General features: G+C 35.3%; 1 protein-coding gene across 2 annotated transcripts; it reads left to right on the forward strand.

The window, feature by feature from the left end:
- The first annotated feature begins 6,859 nt into the window (after positions 1-6,859).
- On the forward strand, positions 6,860-7,913 carry LOC125208174 (ethylene-responsive transcription factor ESR1-like). Of its 2 annotated transcripts, none has more exons than XM_048107753.2 (2): positions 6,860-7,468; positions 7,538-7,913. In XM_048107753.2, exons 1-2 carry the CDS (start codon positions 6,883-6,885, stop codon positions 7,780-7,782), a joined length of 831 nt encoding a protein of 276 aa, XP_047963710.1. In that variant the 5' UTR covers positions 6,860-6,882; the 3' UTR covers positions 7,783-7,913. The 2 variants fall into 2 exon arrangements, with proteins under 2 accessions (XP_047963710.1, XP_047963712.1); XM_048107755.2 differs by having other exon boundaries at positions 7,541-7,913.
- The last annotated feature ends 6,300 nt before the right edge of the window (positions 7,914-14,213 follow it).

Below are 14,213 nucleotides of genomic sequence, written 5' to 3' on the forward strand. Positions count from 1 at the left end.
CTTGTTGAAGTAGTAAAAGCATCTCCAAAAAAAAATGGTAAATGGAAAGGTAAAGAGAAATAACTACTATATTTAGTACTAGAAATAACTATCATATTTATCTATTTTTGATAAAATTTTATGTTTCAATGAAAAAGGTAGCTGAGGAGGTATTATATCTTTTTTCATTTTGAGAAGGTATCTTTATCTCTCCTTGAAAGAAAAGGTAAAAGTTACTCCCTCCGTTTCTTCATAGTTGAGGCGAAACTTTTCATCATGAAGTTTTAGAAATGAATGTTGGGTGTGTTAAATAAATAGATAAAAAAGTAAGAGAGAGGAAAAGGTAGAGAGAATAAAGTATAAAGTGAATAAAGTAGAGAGAATAAAGTAAGAGAGAGTAAAGTATGAAAGAGAAAAAAGTTACCATATATGGAAATGACTCAACTATGAAGAAACTTCCCAAAATGAAAAAATGACTCAACTATGAAAAAATGAAGGGAGTAATTATTTTTGTTTGTCTTTTTAATTTACTTTTTCCTCTTGGAGTCTATTAATTTTTTAAAAAGATATAATAGTAACCTTTTTGCGAAGATAAATAAGAAATATATCCTCTTTTTTAAGTTACTCTTTCCCTTTTAAAATGTTCTAAGTAAGTGAATTAGTACTCCATGAGCGAGCGAGTAGTGAAAAATTGAAAATATAAAAGTGGCAAAGATGATGGACACGGAAAATAAAAGAAAAAAAGGAATAGACAAGCTCCATCCTTTATCTGACTAGGGGTTACACCTTTTGGTCACCATCTGCCATCAGAAGCCTAAATCCGCCCTACACCCAGAGAAAAATCCTACCTAGTTCAGACAAAGCCATGTGAAAATTTTAACTCTTGGTTTTCGAACCCTAACATAAATCACTGCACTGCACCTCACCTAAATTATTTTAGTAGATACGTATTCGTATAGTAGTGTAATTAGTAATAGTATGTGTGTGTGAAGAAACATGAAAAGAGAGCCAAAAATGAAGAGAATTGTAAAAATGAAAAAACAAAGAGTGGATAAGAGTACACCAAAGTGAGAGAGACAAAATCTGAGCGCCGCCAGTGTAATCATTCACAGAAAGGATATATGGAAAATCCCAACTTCCTTGAAACTAGTAAACAAAATCCCTAAATCCAATCTTCGCTGCCCGAAATTTCCGACTCCTTTTATTTCACCTCCGATTTAGACCTTTTGATGCTGACCCCTTTTTAATTCTATCTCCTTACTCGCACGTGCATACTATACTATACATACTTGATTTATGTTTTCATTATGTACAATTAATTTACTAGTACTCCATCAAAAAGACTCAATTCCAACTGTATTATAAAATACTCCGATGTTAATGAACCCTAGATTCTACAGATGCTTTATCTAATTGGGGACTAATATTTTATGCCTATCCAAAACTTACATGGAACTGTAATACATAGAATGACGAAGAAAATACAGTCGAGTAGGGACAAGATTTTTACTAAAAATATAATTAAGGCTGCAATTATCCAAAAAGGTAGTGACCGTCAAAAAAGTTTGGTATATTTATGTTTTCACTACCCTCTTTTAGTGAATAGTGAATACTCAGACATCCGGAAAATATTCATGTACAAATTGGGATTTCTTGGAAATAGGCTATTGCAATTACTGCTCCAGTAACTCTTTTGCTGTCAAGGTTTATTATCTTGCTTACATTAAAATATGGACGTATTTAATCAAAATTGAATTTCGAGTTAATTAGAAAACAGTGAACCTAATTAATGTTTGTTGGTGAGCTTAATTATTCTCCGGTGCAGATGGCTCAAAACACGAGAGAATGATATAAATATTTTTAAGGTGGTTGAACTTGTATATATGCTCAATAATTTAAGAAAGTAGTACTTACGAATAATTGTAGTTTGCGAACTTATTGGTATGTGAATATATGAGTGCCTATAGGAAATTACAGCTGTGGAATTTAGTAATAGAATTAGAATAAAGTTTTTTAGCCAAATTATTATGAAGTTCTTGAAAAACGAGAACATTAAAATCATTATATATACAACCTGTTATATAAAAACCGTGACTGCTCAGAAATTCTCTCGATTATTTCAATAAAAAGTCATCTTAATTTTCTGATTTGAAAGTGAATTACGAAGCATATTAATACACAAACATTACCGTATTCAAGTACTGGTAAATAAAATGTTATAGAATTCGAAAGGAAATCATAATCCACTGTAGAAAATGTTAAAATAGCCTCACCCCACAAATTATTCGTTTTACTTATTCTGGATTTATATTTTGTGTAATCATGAAAAATTTCATGATTTTTTTACATTTTAGTTATAAACTTACTCAATAGATCCAAACGCAATACTAATAATACAAATAATACAATCTTAATCCAACCACAATAGTAGTGGAGTACTAAATAATACTCCTAGAAATAATTCAAAATAGTACTAGTATTATTTTATATATACTGGGCTTTAACTACATTGTAAGTCTCGTTTTTCTCGTTTTCATGTTTGATCTTTCGATTTCACCAAGTTGAATCCCTCTTTAAATGTGAAAAAGTTACTTATATTCTAGCCATAGTTTCAATTGTAGTATAGAGTTTTAGTTAAAAAGGCTTTTAAATCACAAATGATGATGATAAATCATAGTAATAAAAAATAAATAGAAGGACGAAAATTAAAGATTTAAGTACAAGCACTTAACTTCTGGAATTATAATAGGATTGGGTTCTAGTTAAAGCAAAAAATACTACTCTTTACTCTATTAAATTAGCGAATAAAGTATATTTTTATAATAAAATATTATTGTATGCATACAAATATTACTACTAGTATATAAAAGCTGAATTGTATGTCTAAAAAAGTACTATTACCATAGAAAAAATAATACTCCGTATTGCATGTACAAAATTGTTATCCGAATTCAATGCAGCAAATAGAATAAGTTGATCATTTGATCGATCAATACTCTCTCTATAGAGAAAATAAGTAGAAATAGGTCTGCTTTTGTTGATAATTAAAATATTCTATTTTTCTTTATGGAATGGTAGATATAGTGACACGCAGTAGGAGTGTTTAGTTCATTTTAACATGTTTTTAATACGTGCGATCTCACAGTAGTAAGAGGGGTGCGTCTGCGTCTAGCTTTCACTAATAAATTATCGTCTATCGATATATGATCGAAATGGCAAGAGATACAAAAAATATTCACGAATCATATTCTAAGATTGAAAATTTCATGTCGTAATTGTAAAAATAAAGTTGCATCTCGCTGATATTTGAACTAATTTAAAAAATGTAAAACCATCACATGAGTCAATATCCTAATTCCTCTAATCCTTGAATTCGTTGTGTGTAAATTACAATGGCTGAGTTCATCATAAATTTTGCATACATTTATTTTGTGAATGTGTACCTAATTAAAATCATAGGTTGAACTATCAAGATAAATAAAATATAGGTATAAATACAAAAGTAATCTGAACACAATCTGCCTGTGATTCTTTTCATCAACTGCCTTAAATGCTGTGTGCTGCTTCTATTACTCATTTTGAATAATTGACCTAACATTGTAAATAATACAGAATATTTTAAATAAGAATTATTTTAAAATTAAGCCATTAATGGAATATATATACCAATCGAAGTCATTATCCATTTATCAATATGTGACTATTATACAGTATCTATCTCGATCAAAAAATGAGGTCATGGTTAAAACTTATGATCTTCAGTCTGGAAATAATATTTCGATCAACTAATTAGGTGATCATCTTGTAGTAGGTTTCACTGGAATAATATAGCTAGTTCATTAAATGTAGGATAAATTTGATTTTATGAAGAATTATCATGATGAAATTTAAATTTTCACATGTATTGTTAATTCTCAATTTTAAAGTGGAGACAACATGATCCTAAAAATCTCATCGGCAACACGTCATACCTAATATATGAACAGTACATACTACAGATCAACAAATCCTGAACTCATTATCACCTTTGGAAATCCATATAACAAACTGTTTACTCCCTCCGTCCCATATTTATAGTAACATTTAGTTATGGCACGTGTTTTAAGAAATTGGTGGAGTATGTAATTAATGAAGTGAAAGGTGGAGTGTGTAATAAATGAAATAAGATGGTGGAGTGAAATGATGGAGTGTGTAATAAATGAAGTGAGATGATGGAGTGTGTAATAAATGAAGTGAGTTGGTTGAAGGTGGGTCCCTCTTTGACTTTTTGATTTTATTTATTTTTGTTTTAATTTATTTTAATATAGATAATGACATTTGGGTGTAATTTTAGTGAATAATGGGGTAAAATTTTATGTACAAATATGGTAAATTCTAAATGTTACTCCAAATGTGGGACGGACTTTTATGGCAAAATGTTACTACAAATCTGGGACGGAGGGATTATTTTTCAATTTCAAACCTTAACTTCAGTTTCCAGTCCATGTAGCTATGGGTGGGGAATTATACCGAAATACCTGACTTATTGTCAGACTAAATACCGAAAATACCGATTTTTCGATATACGGTAGTTTTCGGTACGGTATGATACAGTACCGAAAGATTCAGTACGGTAACGGTATATATATATATATATATATATATATATATATATATATATATATATATATATATATATATATATATATATATATATAGGGGTGCGTTAAAATGACAACACTCTTAAAATGACAATGTGACACCACGCTAGACTGCAATATTATATATGCTAGACTGCAATAGTATAAACGCTAGACTGCAATCTATAGATTGCTGTCTAGCGTATTGGATATTGCAGTCGGGAAAAATTGCAGTCTAGTGTATTGGATATTGCAGTCCGTGAAAATTTACCCTTGAGCAATTTTTATGATTGCCACATGGCAGCTTATTATTCGTCCACATGTACAAATGATTGGCTAGGAATGGTGGTATGGTGTTACTTTAAGAGGTGTTGTCATTTTAACACAATCCTATATATATATATATATATATAGGGCTGATGTATTCATTTTCAAGATGTAAAACATTTGTTATTTATTGGATCATGTGATCTAATGGTTAGATTAATGCCACATGTCATCTAATAATGTAGATTATTAGTCTAATAATGTAACATAACTAATAATGTAGTACTTACTATTTTTGTAAAATAATATAGCATTTTAGTATAATACAGTAACTTGACTAATAATGTAGCATTTTAGTCTAATATGTAGTTTATCACAACCATCCAATCCAAGGGCTGTGATTTGTTTGATGTTTAACACTAAGGAAGTAGTAGGACTTTAACGTTCCCCACATATATATATTTATGTTATATTATACTATAATTTAAAAAAGAATGACTATATGAACAAGATTTGATTGTGGTGAAGTTTAATTGTTTTGGACTTTTTGAGGTAGTTGAACACTAGAATTGTTTTTTTGAATATTTTGGGTAAAACAGATTTTTTTCTGGTATAACAGGTATAACAGTATGTCGTACCGCATTTTGGTATGCCGCAAAAGTACGGTATACTGAAAACACGGTATGGTGACGGTATCAAAAACTATCTTACTGTATACCGAAAAATTCGGTACGGTATCGATATGGTGTTTTGTCATAGTCATACCGTAACTTTCGGTACGATATATAGTATGACATTCACAGTACGGTATACCGTACCGAACCACCCCTATATGTAGCTAAATAGAATATGAGTGGTGATATTGATGCTTTTTTTTTTCGTCTTTTCTTACTAAACTTTGCCTTCGCCTATAAACTAAAGTCTAAAAGTGGAGTATATCCTTCAAAAATTTATGTCTAGATGGAGGCTTAAAATATTTACCTAGTATGAATGCTCGATGTACGTATTAAGATGAGAAGATTAATTCATCGGAAATTAACAACTGCAGGAAACAAATGTAGTTACTTGATCACACTGAGTATTCAAAATACTCGTTCATATACACAAAAAAATTGAAAATTACTGTTAAATAGTAGTATCCATAAAAACACCACCTCATTTACGTCGTACGTACGATTCAAAATGGGCGTAGCCACCTTTTGGGTACATGGGGCAATTGCCCCTCCTCGTCCACTCATTTTCCTATATATTTATACATAAATTTTAAATTATATACTTCAATCACATTAAATACCTCTTTTTAAATATATAATTTTTTTTTCATGTATTATATTTTTGCCCCTTCTCCCATAAAATCCTGGCTCCGCCCCTCCATAGGACCACCGTGGCGGAATGAATTTTAATCAAATTAAACTTAATTAATGTTCAAATTTCACTGATATACACCCGCCTTTTTAAGGTCTACACGTCTTAAGCGCGTTCTCTTTGATTCTAAATTTATTACTAAAAATAAGTAATAATACTAGTTCTTATTTTTTTACTACATATTTGTATAAGATTATATATGAGAGTGTTAGGGTGCCACCATCTATTAAAATAATACTATACTAGCTTTCCTAGTCAATTATTTGTATACTATACAATAATTTTTCTTGACCAGCAATATTCAACATGCTACACAGCAATCTATAGATTGTTGTGTAGTATTTATAATATTACTATATAAATAATAAATAATATCATGGTGTCACTTTAGAGAGACGCTGTCATTTTAATACAAATAAGATTGTATATACAGGATGCAGACTTTATATTAACACATCACAAAAAATTTATCCGTCTAAAAATATACTCCCCTCAACATTTAAAAAAGAAAAAGAAAAAGTGGCGGCTTGTAACAAGACTCTCTTTCTGATGGTGTTATACTCAATTTTGTGATTATAAATAGGCATCATTCTTTGGAGATATCCTCTCCCCATATATCCGCTGAAACTACAGTAATCCTTTCAATCAAATCATGGAAGAAGCCATGAGAAGGCTCAACGGCTCCGACCCCGACCCAATCCTCCTCCCCTCCTCCGCCCCAAAGCGCCGCCCCACCAACAAGCCCTCCCCCTCCCCCTCCCCCGCCGGCGGTATCAGGTACCGCGGCGTCCGTCGCCGCCCCTGGGGCCGGTACGCCGCCGAGATCCGCGACCCTCAGTCGAAGGAGCGGCGCTGGCTCGGCACCTTCGACACCGCCGAGGAGGCCGCCTGCGCCTACGACTGCGCCGCCCGGTCCATGCGCGGCGTCAAGGCCCGCACCAACTTCCTCTACCCCACCTCTCCCATCCACCCCGGCGCCGCGGATAATATCATCTCTCCCTTCCACTTTTCCAAATCACCTCACCCTCCTCCCTCCATTCTCCCCTTCCCAAACCCTAATTTTGATCTCAACGGAAGCCACAACATGCTTCTCATCCGCGACTACCTCAACACCTCCAATTCCATATATTCCGATGCTTGCTCCTTCAATCGCCCTTCAAACCACCACAACATGCCTCATCACAATTCGACCTCTCACCCCTCCACCGCCTTCAAGCGCAACTCTGCTCAATTTCAAGGTAACAATTCTACAAACACTGATTCTAATGGAATTTTCTGGAGCGAGAGGTCTGATTCAGGTTTGTTAGAAGAAGTTATACACGGCTTCTTCCCCAAAGTCAAGGCGGAGCCGCCATCTCCGGTTATCAATGAAGCTGAAGCAAAAAATGGGTTTGTAGGGTTTCCGGTTGATTCACAATTCGGGGGTTTCAACTCTGGCAGCAACCATTTTTTCGGAGGCCAAGCGAGTTCGAGTGGGATATTTGGGGATATTTTTCACTACCAAGAAGCTCTAAGTCTGGTTGCAGAGAGACTGCCTAGTGCTTCAAACTAATCAAACTAAGATATGTTTACTTATTTTAATCCTGTAGTAATATTTTTAGTCGGCGGAAAAATAGGAAATTATGTACCCCTTCTTCAATCAAGTATGTAATTTTCTAGTATTTGGTCATTAATGAATCCAACAAAAAAATGAAAAATCTTGAATGTTTAAATTCGTTTGGTTAGAATCATAAATAACATATCTAACAAAATAGTATCGAAATTGCACATATGTATGTATGAATGTGTAAAACGTGCGTGGGGAATTGTTGGATGTTTTGTTGATTTGCATAACGGTCCCTCTTAACTGTTGATATTGTTGTTGTAGTTGTGGCTGGGAATTTGATTCGGTAGAAAAGGGAGATATCGTTTTCTCATAGATCTGATTACATGGTAACATAAAAGTTATGTCACTTTTAATGGCTTTTGCCTTTAGAGGGCTTGCTCTTGAGTTGACCTTCGATTTGTTGATAAAGCACTGCTTTTACCCGACTTTTTGAGCCATGCTCTCATAAGTCGTGGGGAAAGGCTGTAGTACCACTCTATTCTTTTAATTTCAATTAATTCATCCATACATTTTCAGATGTAAAACTTTAATGTCGGTTGATAATATTAATACGACTATTAACGCCATAAAAAGTTAGTACTGTATAACAATTTAAATTCAAATAGTACTTCTAAATTTTGGAGTGAACTAGTATTACTTTTCAATTTAAATTCAAATAGTACTTCTAAATTTTTGAGTGAACTAGTATTAATTTTCCACAAATTTCCCTCTGCATATTTAACATTATGTTTTCGAGACTTTGAAATAATTTGACGTGCGGGAAGAATTTTTGTTTCCAAAGTTTATAAATGCATGTGTACACGCATGGAATATTTAACCAACAATATTTACTGGCTTAATTACTAGTACTAATTTGATCATTGTGCAACTAAGTGCGCTAGAAAGGATCTTATAAGAGCATCTCCAATGGTAATTCGGCAAGAAATCGACCAGAAATCGGTCAGCAGTTTCTCCCCCTGCCACATCAGCAGCACTAAAAATTCACCTGCCACATCATATTTAGGCCAGCCATAGGCCAACCGCAATAAAAATAATTCAAAAAATACTACATTTACGGAATTAAAATTACGTATAATTACGGAATTAAATTTACGAGACATATACGGGAAAATTCATTAATTGCATTTAAAAAAGGTACATAGATAAAAAAATATTACATTTAAAAAGGTACATAATAAAGAAAAAAAAACTATCGCCGTGCAATCCTCCTTGCCCACAACTCTTCAATTATATCCTTTTGGAGTTGAATATGAGCATCCACTTGGCGCATGTTGGCAAATTCCTTGAGGCGGCCGACTTCATCGAGAGGTACCCCACGTCGTACACTAGGGGTGGCCGTTCCGTGGCTTGGACCGGCTTCATCATCATTGGCCCAACTAGTCAGTTGTACGCCTTCGTCTTCGACGATCATGTTGTGCAGGATAATGCAGGCGTACATTATCTGGGAAACGCATCCGACATCCCACAAACGCGTTGGACCTTTAATTGCCGCCCATCGAGACTGGAGCACACCAAATGCGCGCTCCACGTCCCTGCGCGCCGACTCTTGTTGTTCCGCAAAGTAGGCCTTCCTTTCATCACTTGTTTGCCTGATCGTCTTCACAAAGACCGGCCACCGAGGGTATATCCCATCCGCCAAGTAGTAGCCCATATCATGCCGGTTGCCATTGGCCACAAATGAGACGGCTGGACCGATGCCCTGGCACTTCTCGTTGAAGAGGGGAGACGAGTTCAGGACGTTGAGGTCGTTGTTCGACCCGGCTACCCCAAAATACGCATGTCAGATCCACAGCCGGTAATCAGCTACGGCCTCGAGGATCAACGTGGGATTCTTTGACTTGTAGCCGGCCGTGTAGGCCCCCTTTCAGGCAGTCAGACAGTTCTTCCACTCCCAATGTATACAATCTATGCCGCCTAACATCCCGGTGAACCCATGCTTCTCCCCGTGCATCTGCATCAAATTCTGACAATCTTCGGGAGTAGGGCTTCGAAGGTACTGCTCACCGAAAACGTTTATCACGCCCCCACAGAAATTCTTCAGACATTCCAGGGCTGTCGACTCACCGATGTGGAGGTACTCATCCCACATGTCTGCCGCGCCTCCGTAGGCCAACTGCCTGATTGCCGCCGTGCACTTTTGAATAGGGGTGTGGCCAGGTCTGCCAGCCGCATCGTGCCTAAAGCGGAAACACAGATATCGACGCTCTAATGCGCCAACGATGCGCATAAACAACTCCATGCGCATTCTAAAACGCCGCCGGAACATGTTGGTGGGAAACCGCGGGTTCTCTGAAAAGTAGTCGTCGTACAGCCGCTGATGTGCAGCGGCGTGATTCCGATCAATCACTGCTCGGCGGTGGATAACCCGTGGAGGGCGAGGTATCGCCTGCTGTTCCACCCTACGCATGTACCGCTCCATCTCGCGGTTCATGTAGACATTCATAGCCTCGTTCATCCTCCGTTCGTACTCCTCAGCATCTCCACCACTACCACCACCGCTACCACCCGCGTTACTCATCGCTCAATGATGCTCTTGTACAGAAAGTTAGAGAGAGAGAAAACTCGTTAAAACAAGTGGTGCAAATGAAAATGAAACTAAAATCGCGTTTATATAGGTTTTTTTTTTTTAAAAAAAAAGAATATTTGGCGCTGGCCGATCGGGCCGCCACAATGGCGGCCAGCGCATCGGTCAGCGCCCACCAATCGGCCAGCCCACGCCTATCAGCTAGCCGGTTAGCCGCTCGCCGCCTCCAATGGTTCAGCTAGCCGATCGGCCAGCGCGAAGAATTGGCTAGCCGGTCGCTAGCCGACCATTGGAGATGCTCTAACCTCAAGCGTTACTATATCATCTATTGTGTCTAGCGCCCTAGCGCACTATTCCTCATTCAATTCTAGACCATCTGAAAGTAGGTTTAATTAGAATACAAAAGTGTCTGTGATCGTCTTAGTAATTCTTAGAATCGCCGTAATATATCAAAGTAGTACTGTACATTAATTATTGAAATTTATTCGGATAGTATTTGACGTTCAAGTTGTAAGTATGTCATTTTTTTAATTTTTTTTTAAATTCAGATATATTATCTACTTATAAATTCAGGTATCTATTCCTTATATACCACTACCAGGTATTGTTAGTATGTTTTTACGTATAACTCACAAATTCAGATATTCGTTACATACAATTATAAATACGGATACTGGATACTGTACTTTTTTTTATAATCAACACTCGAAATTATTTACTTATACTCTCCTACTTTTCTAAAAATAAAAATTCTTTTATCTTTAATTCATTTTCTAAAAATAAAAATTTTCTATTTTAGAAAATTTCTCTATCTCTATAAAGTGAGACTCATTTTTCACTAATATTTTTTCTTTCTTTCTATCTCTCTTTCTTATTTTATTATTTTTATATTAAGATCCGTGTCATTTTTAAAATTTCTATTTTTAAGAAAGGGAGGGAGTAGTAATTGTGATACCAGATATTGGTGGTATGTTTTCTTTACTTACATAAATTCGGATATTGTTGGTCCTTTACTTGTAAGAAAGGTGAAAAAAGCTATGGAGTCTTTCATTCTCTCTTACACGCAGTTGTAAATACAGCACTTTCCACTGTCCGTGTCCAAAAAACCCTAGCTAACAACTTCCTTACACTTAACTAAGTAGACAACGCAACACAACCAAATTGGATATATACTGGTTTACTTGTGCTTCGCCGCTTAAGCTCTCCTTTTATCTACTCCTATTAATTAGGTGTTTATTCTATAAAATTGTTCTTTTTGTTTTTATTATTGTGTTTAATTACTGGATCTTATAATTCTAATCCATCTTTTCGGGAATTTTGTTCACATGCCCTTGGAGATCGTATGTTTGTCCTTTCTGTTAGACTAACCTTGTTGTTTCACTTTAACATTAGATGATTGATTCAACTTTCAAGCATATCAATTTTGGTTTCCTGTATTTTTGGGTTAGTAAAATTGATTAATCTTTTTATTTTCTCATGCAGTAATCAGTTGAGCATATTACAATATGATCTGAAAATAAGTACTAGTAGTGTATATTTTCATTTTATATCTATACTCAGTCACTCACAAACTCTTGTATCCATCTTTGCTTACAGAGAAATAGAACCAAAGTCCTCAATGCCTTCTTCAAGCCTTATTGATCAACAAGGGGTAAGTGGGACAAACTCTATTTTTTTTAATAATTATTTTTGTGTAGCTAGTAAATCAATTTGTTTGAAATGTATCTATTCAGTTTTCTTGTCTCACAATATATAGTCAAATCCTTGTTCTACTTCTTCAATCTCTCTGTATATGAAGATTGCCATTGAGACAAATTGATAATGTTATTAAATCATTCACTCTTTTGTTTCAAATGTGACATTTTGATCACATATATGAGTTATGTTTTGTGTTGATTGGTTGTTTCTAGTTATACTTTTTCCAGAAGCCCTTGTACATTGCTCTGGCTTGTTGAACCTTTGTCTTCATTTGCAGAGAGGCACATTGATGTATCTCCGAGTTGTCTAGGCAAATGCTCATGCCGGAATTGGGTTATCTTGCATTGATGGTTTGTTTATTTACTTTGCTTCTTTTCATTTTGTTATTTTCACTTCTTCTTGTTGTGCTTTGTAGCCTCTGGAAACGATGACTGGATTATCAAGACGGTATTAGAGCATCCGCAATGGTACATAGGCCAGCAATAGGCTAGCCATTCTCTCCCCTGCCACGTCAGCAACACTAAAAAATCCACCTGCCACATCAGATTTAGGCCAGCCATAGGCCAGCCGCAATAAAAATAATACAAAAAATACTACATTTACGGAATTAAAATCACAATACGGAATTAAATTTACGACATATATACGGAAAAAATTCGTTAATTTTATTTAAATTAAAATGCCAACATTAACTAAAAATCAAAAAAATTACATAATATAAAAAAATCCGGACTTCCACACACGAGCCACCGCCCCACTCTACTCCTCACTAATTTATTAAAAAAATACATAAAAAATGTTAGTATGCCTTGAATTTGTGTTAGTTTGCCGCTAGCCGAACGGGGGTCCCGACGGTATGACATGTTTCTGTTTTAGGTCATAATTTTGTATTGGGCTAGTTGTTGTTGTCCATCGCTGGATGTTGCTCTTGTACAGAAATTTAGAGATAGAGAAAATTGCGTTTATATAGTTTTTCAAAAATTAAAAAAAAGAATTAATTTTTTTTAAAAAAAGAATAACAATTATTTTTTGAAAAAAGAATTAAAAAAATAAAATAAAATTCGGCGCTGGCCGATCGGGCCGCCACAATGGCGGCCAGCGCATCGGCCAGCGCCGAGCGATCGGCCAGCCCACGCCGATCGGCTCGCCGATTTCGCTCTCGCCGACTGCAATGGTTCGGCTAGCCGATCGGCCAGCGCGACGAATCGGCTAGCCGGTCCCTTGCCGAACATTGCGGATGCTCTTATTACATCACATTATTCTTCTATTGATTGCTTAACTAGCACATCAATGGATCGCATTAGATTTGTGTTCAGCTTGCTTATAGGTTCTTGAGAGTCTTGGGAATTAAAAAGATTGCTTTTGAGATTTCAGTTGGTTTGAATAGCAAGGTGTGGGTATGGTTTCAAGCCTCATGTCTCTCTTAATTAATTAACTTAGCGCTTGATGCCTTCATCCACTTATTTTATTTCCTAATTTGTTCATGTGAATTCTTCTACTCCATCAGATACAAATTTATGGCGCCCATGAGCCCTACACAACAGGATTAAAGCTTTTGCTCCATAAAATGCAATGAGCAAATATATTCATTGTATGATTTTAGTCTATGTTGTTTTGGAGTTGATTTGAGTAATCATACCTGTTATAGAACATAAATATCCCACATCAGTTATGTAATATAGTCTAATATCCCACATCAGTTATGTAATATAGTCTAGTTTAATCTCTTGCACTATATACAGGCTTTATTAAGTACTAACAAATATACCTACTACTTTTCTCTAATATATGTCTATATTTTCCTATCGTATCTCTATATTTTATTGTTCTACAAGTATATATTGTAACATGAAATACACTATATGAAAATAAAAGTATAAAATCGAAACAGTTATCGCAATTAATAGTACTCCGTATTATTTTTGCTATTCATTCTTCTTGTTGATGGTATCATTTTTTTAATTTTAAAGATTTATCTCTCTAAAAATAACTTAGTACAATGGGGGTGATGAAATGGATTGGGCTGGACTGGGCTTGGATAATGTGAAGATGACCATTGCTATAATTTGTTGGGGCATCGTTACGCTTCATGATATGATCATGAAAATGCCTCTTTGTTAGGTCAAGAAATGAGGAATTCAATACACTCGATCGA

Source organism: Salvia hispanica, chromosome 6 (assembly GCF_029641045.1).
Source record: "Salvia hispanica isolate PSC_SH4W2 chromosome 6, Shi_PSC_v1, whole genome shotgun sequence".
In the NCBI taxonomy this organism is placed as follows: Eukaryota; Viridiplantae; Streptophyta; class Magnoliopsida; order Lamiales; family Lamiaceae; genus Salvia; species Salvia hispanica.

Coding starts and splice junctions, on each gene's coding strand:
- LOC125208174 (XM_048107753.2), top strand. CDS start 6,883: ATGGAAGAAGCCATGAGAAGGCTCAACGGCTCCGACCCCGACCCAATC. Junction 7,469..7,537: donor CAACTCTGCTCAATTTCAAG/GTAACAATTCTA, acceptor CAGGTTTGTTAG/AAGAAGTTATACACGGCTTC.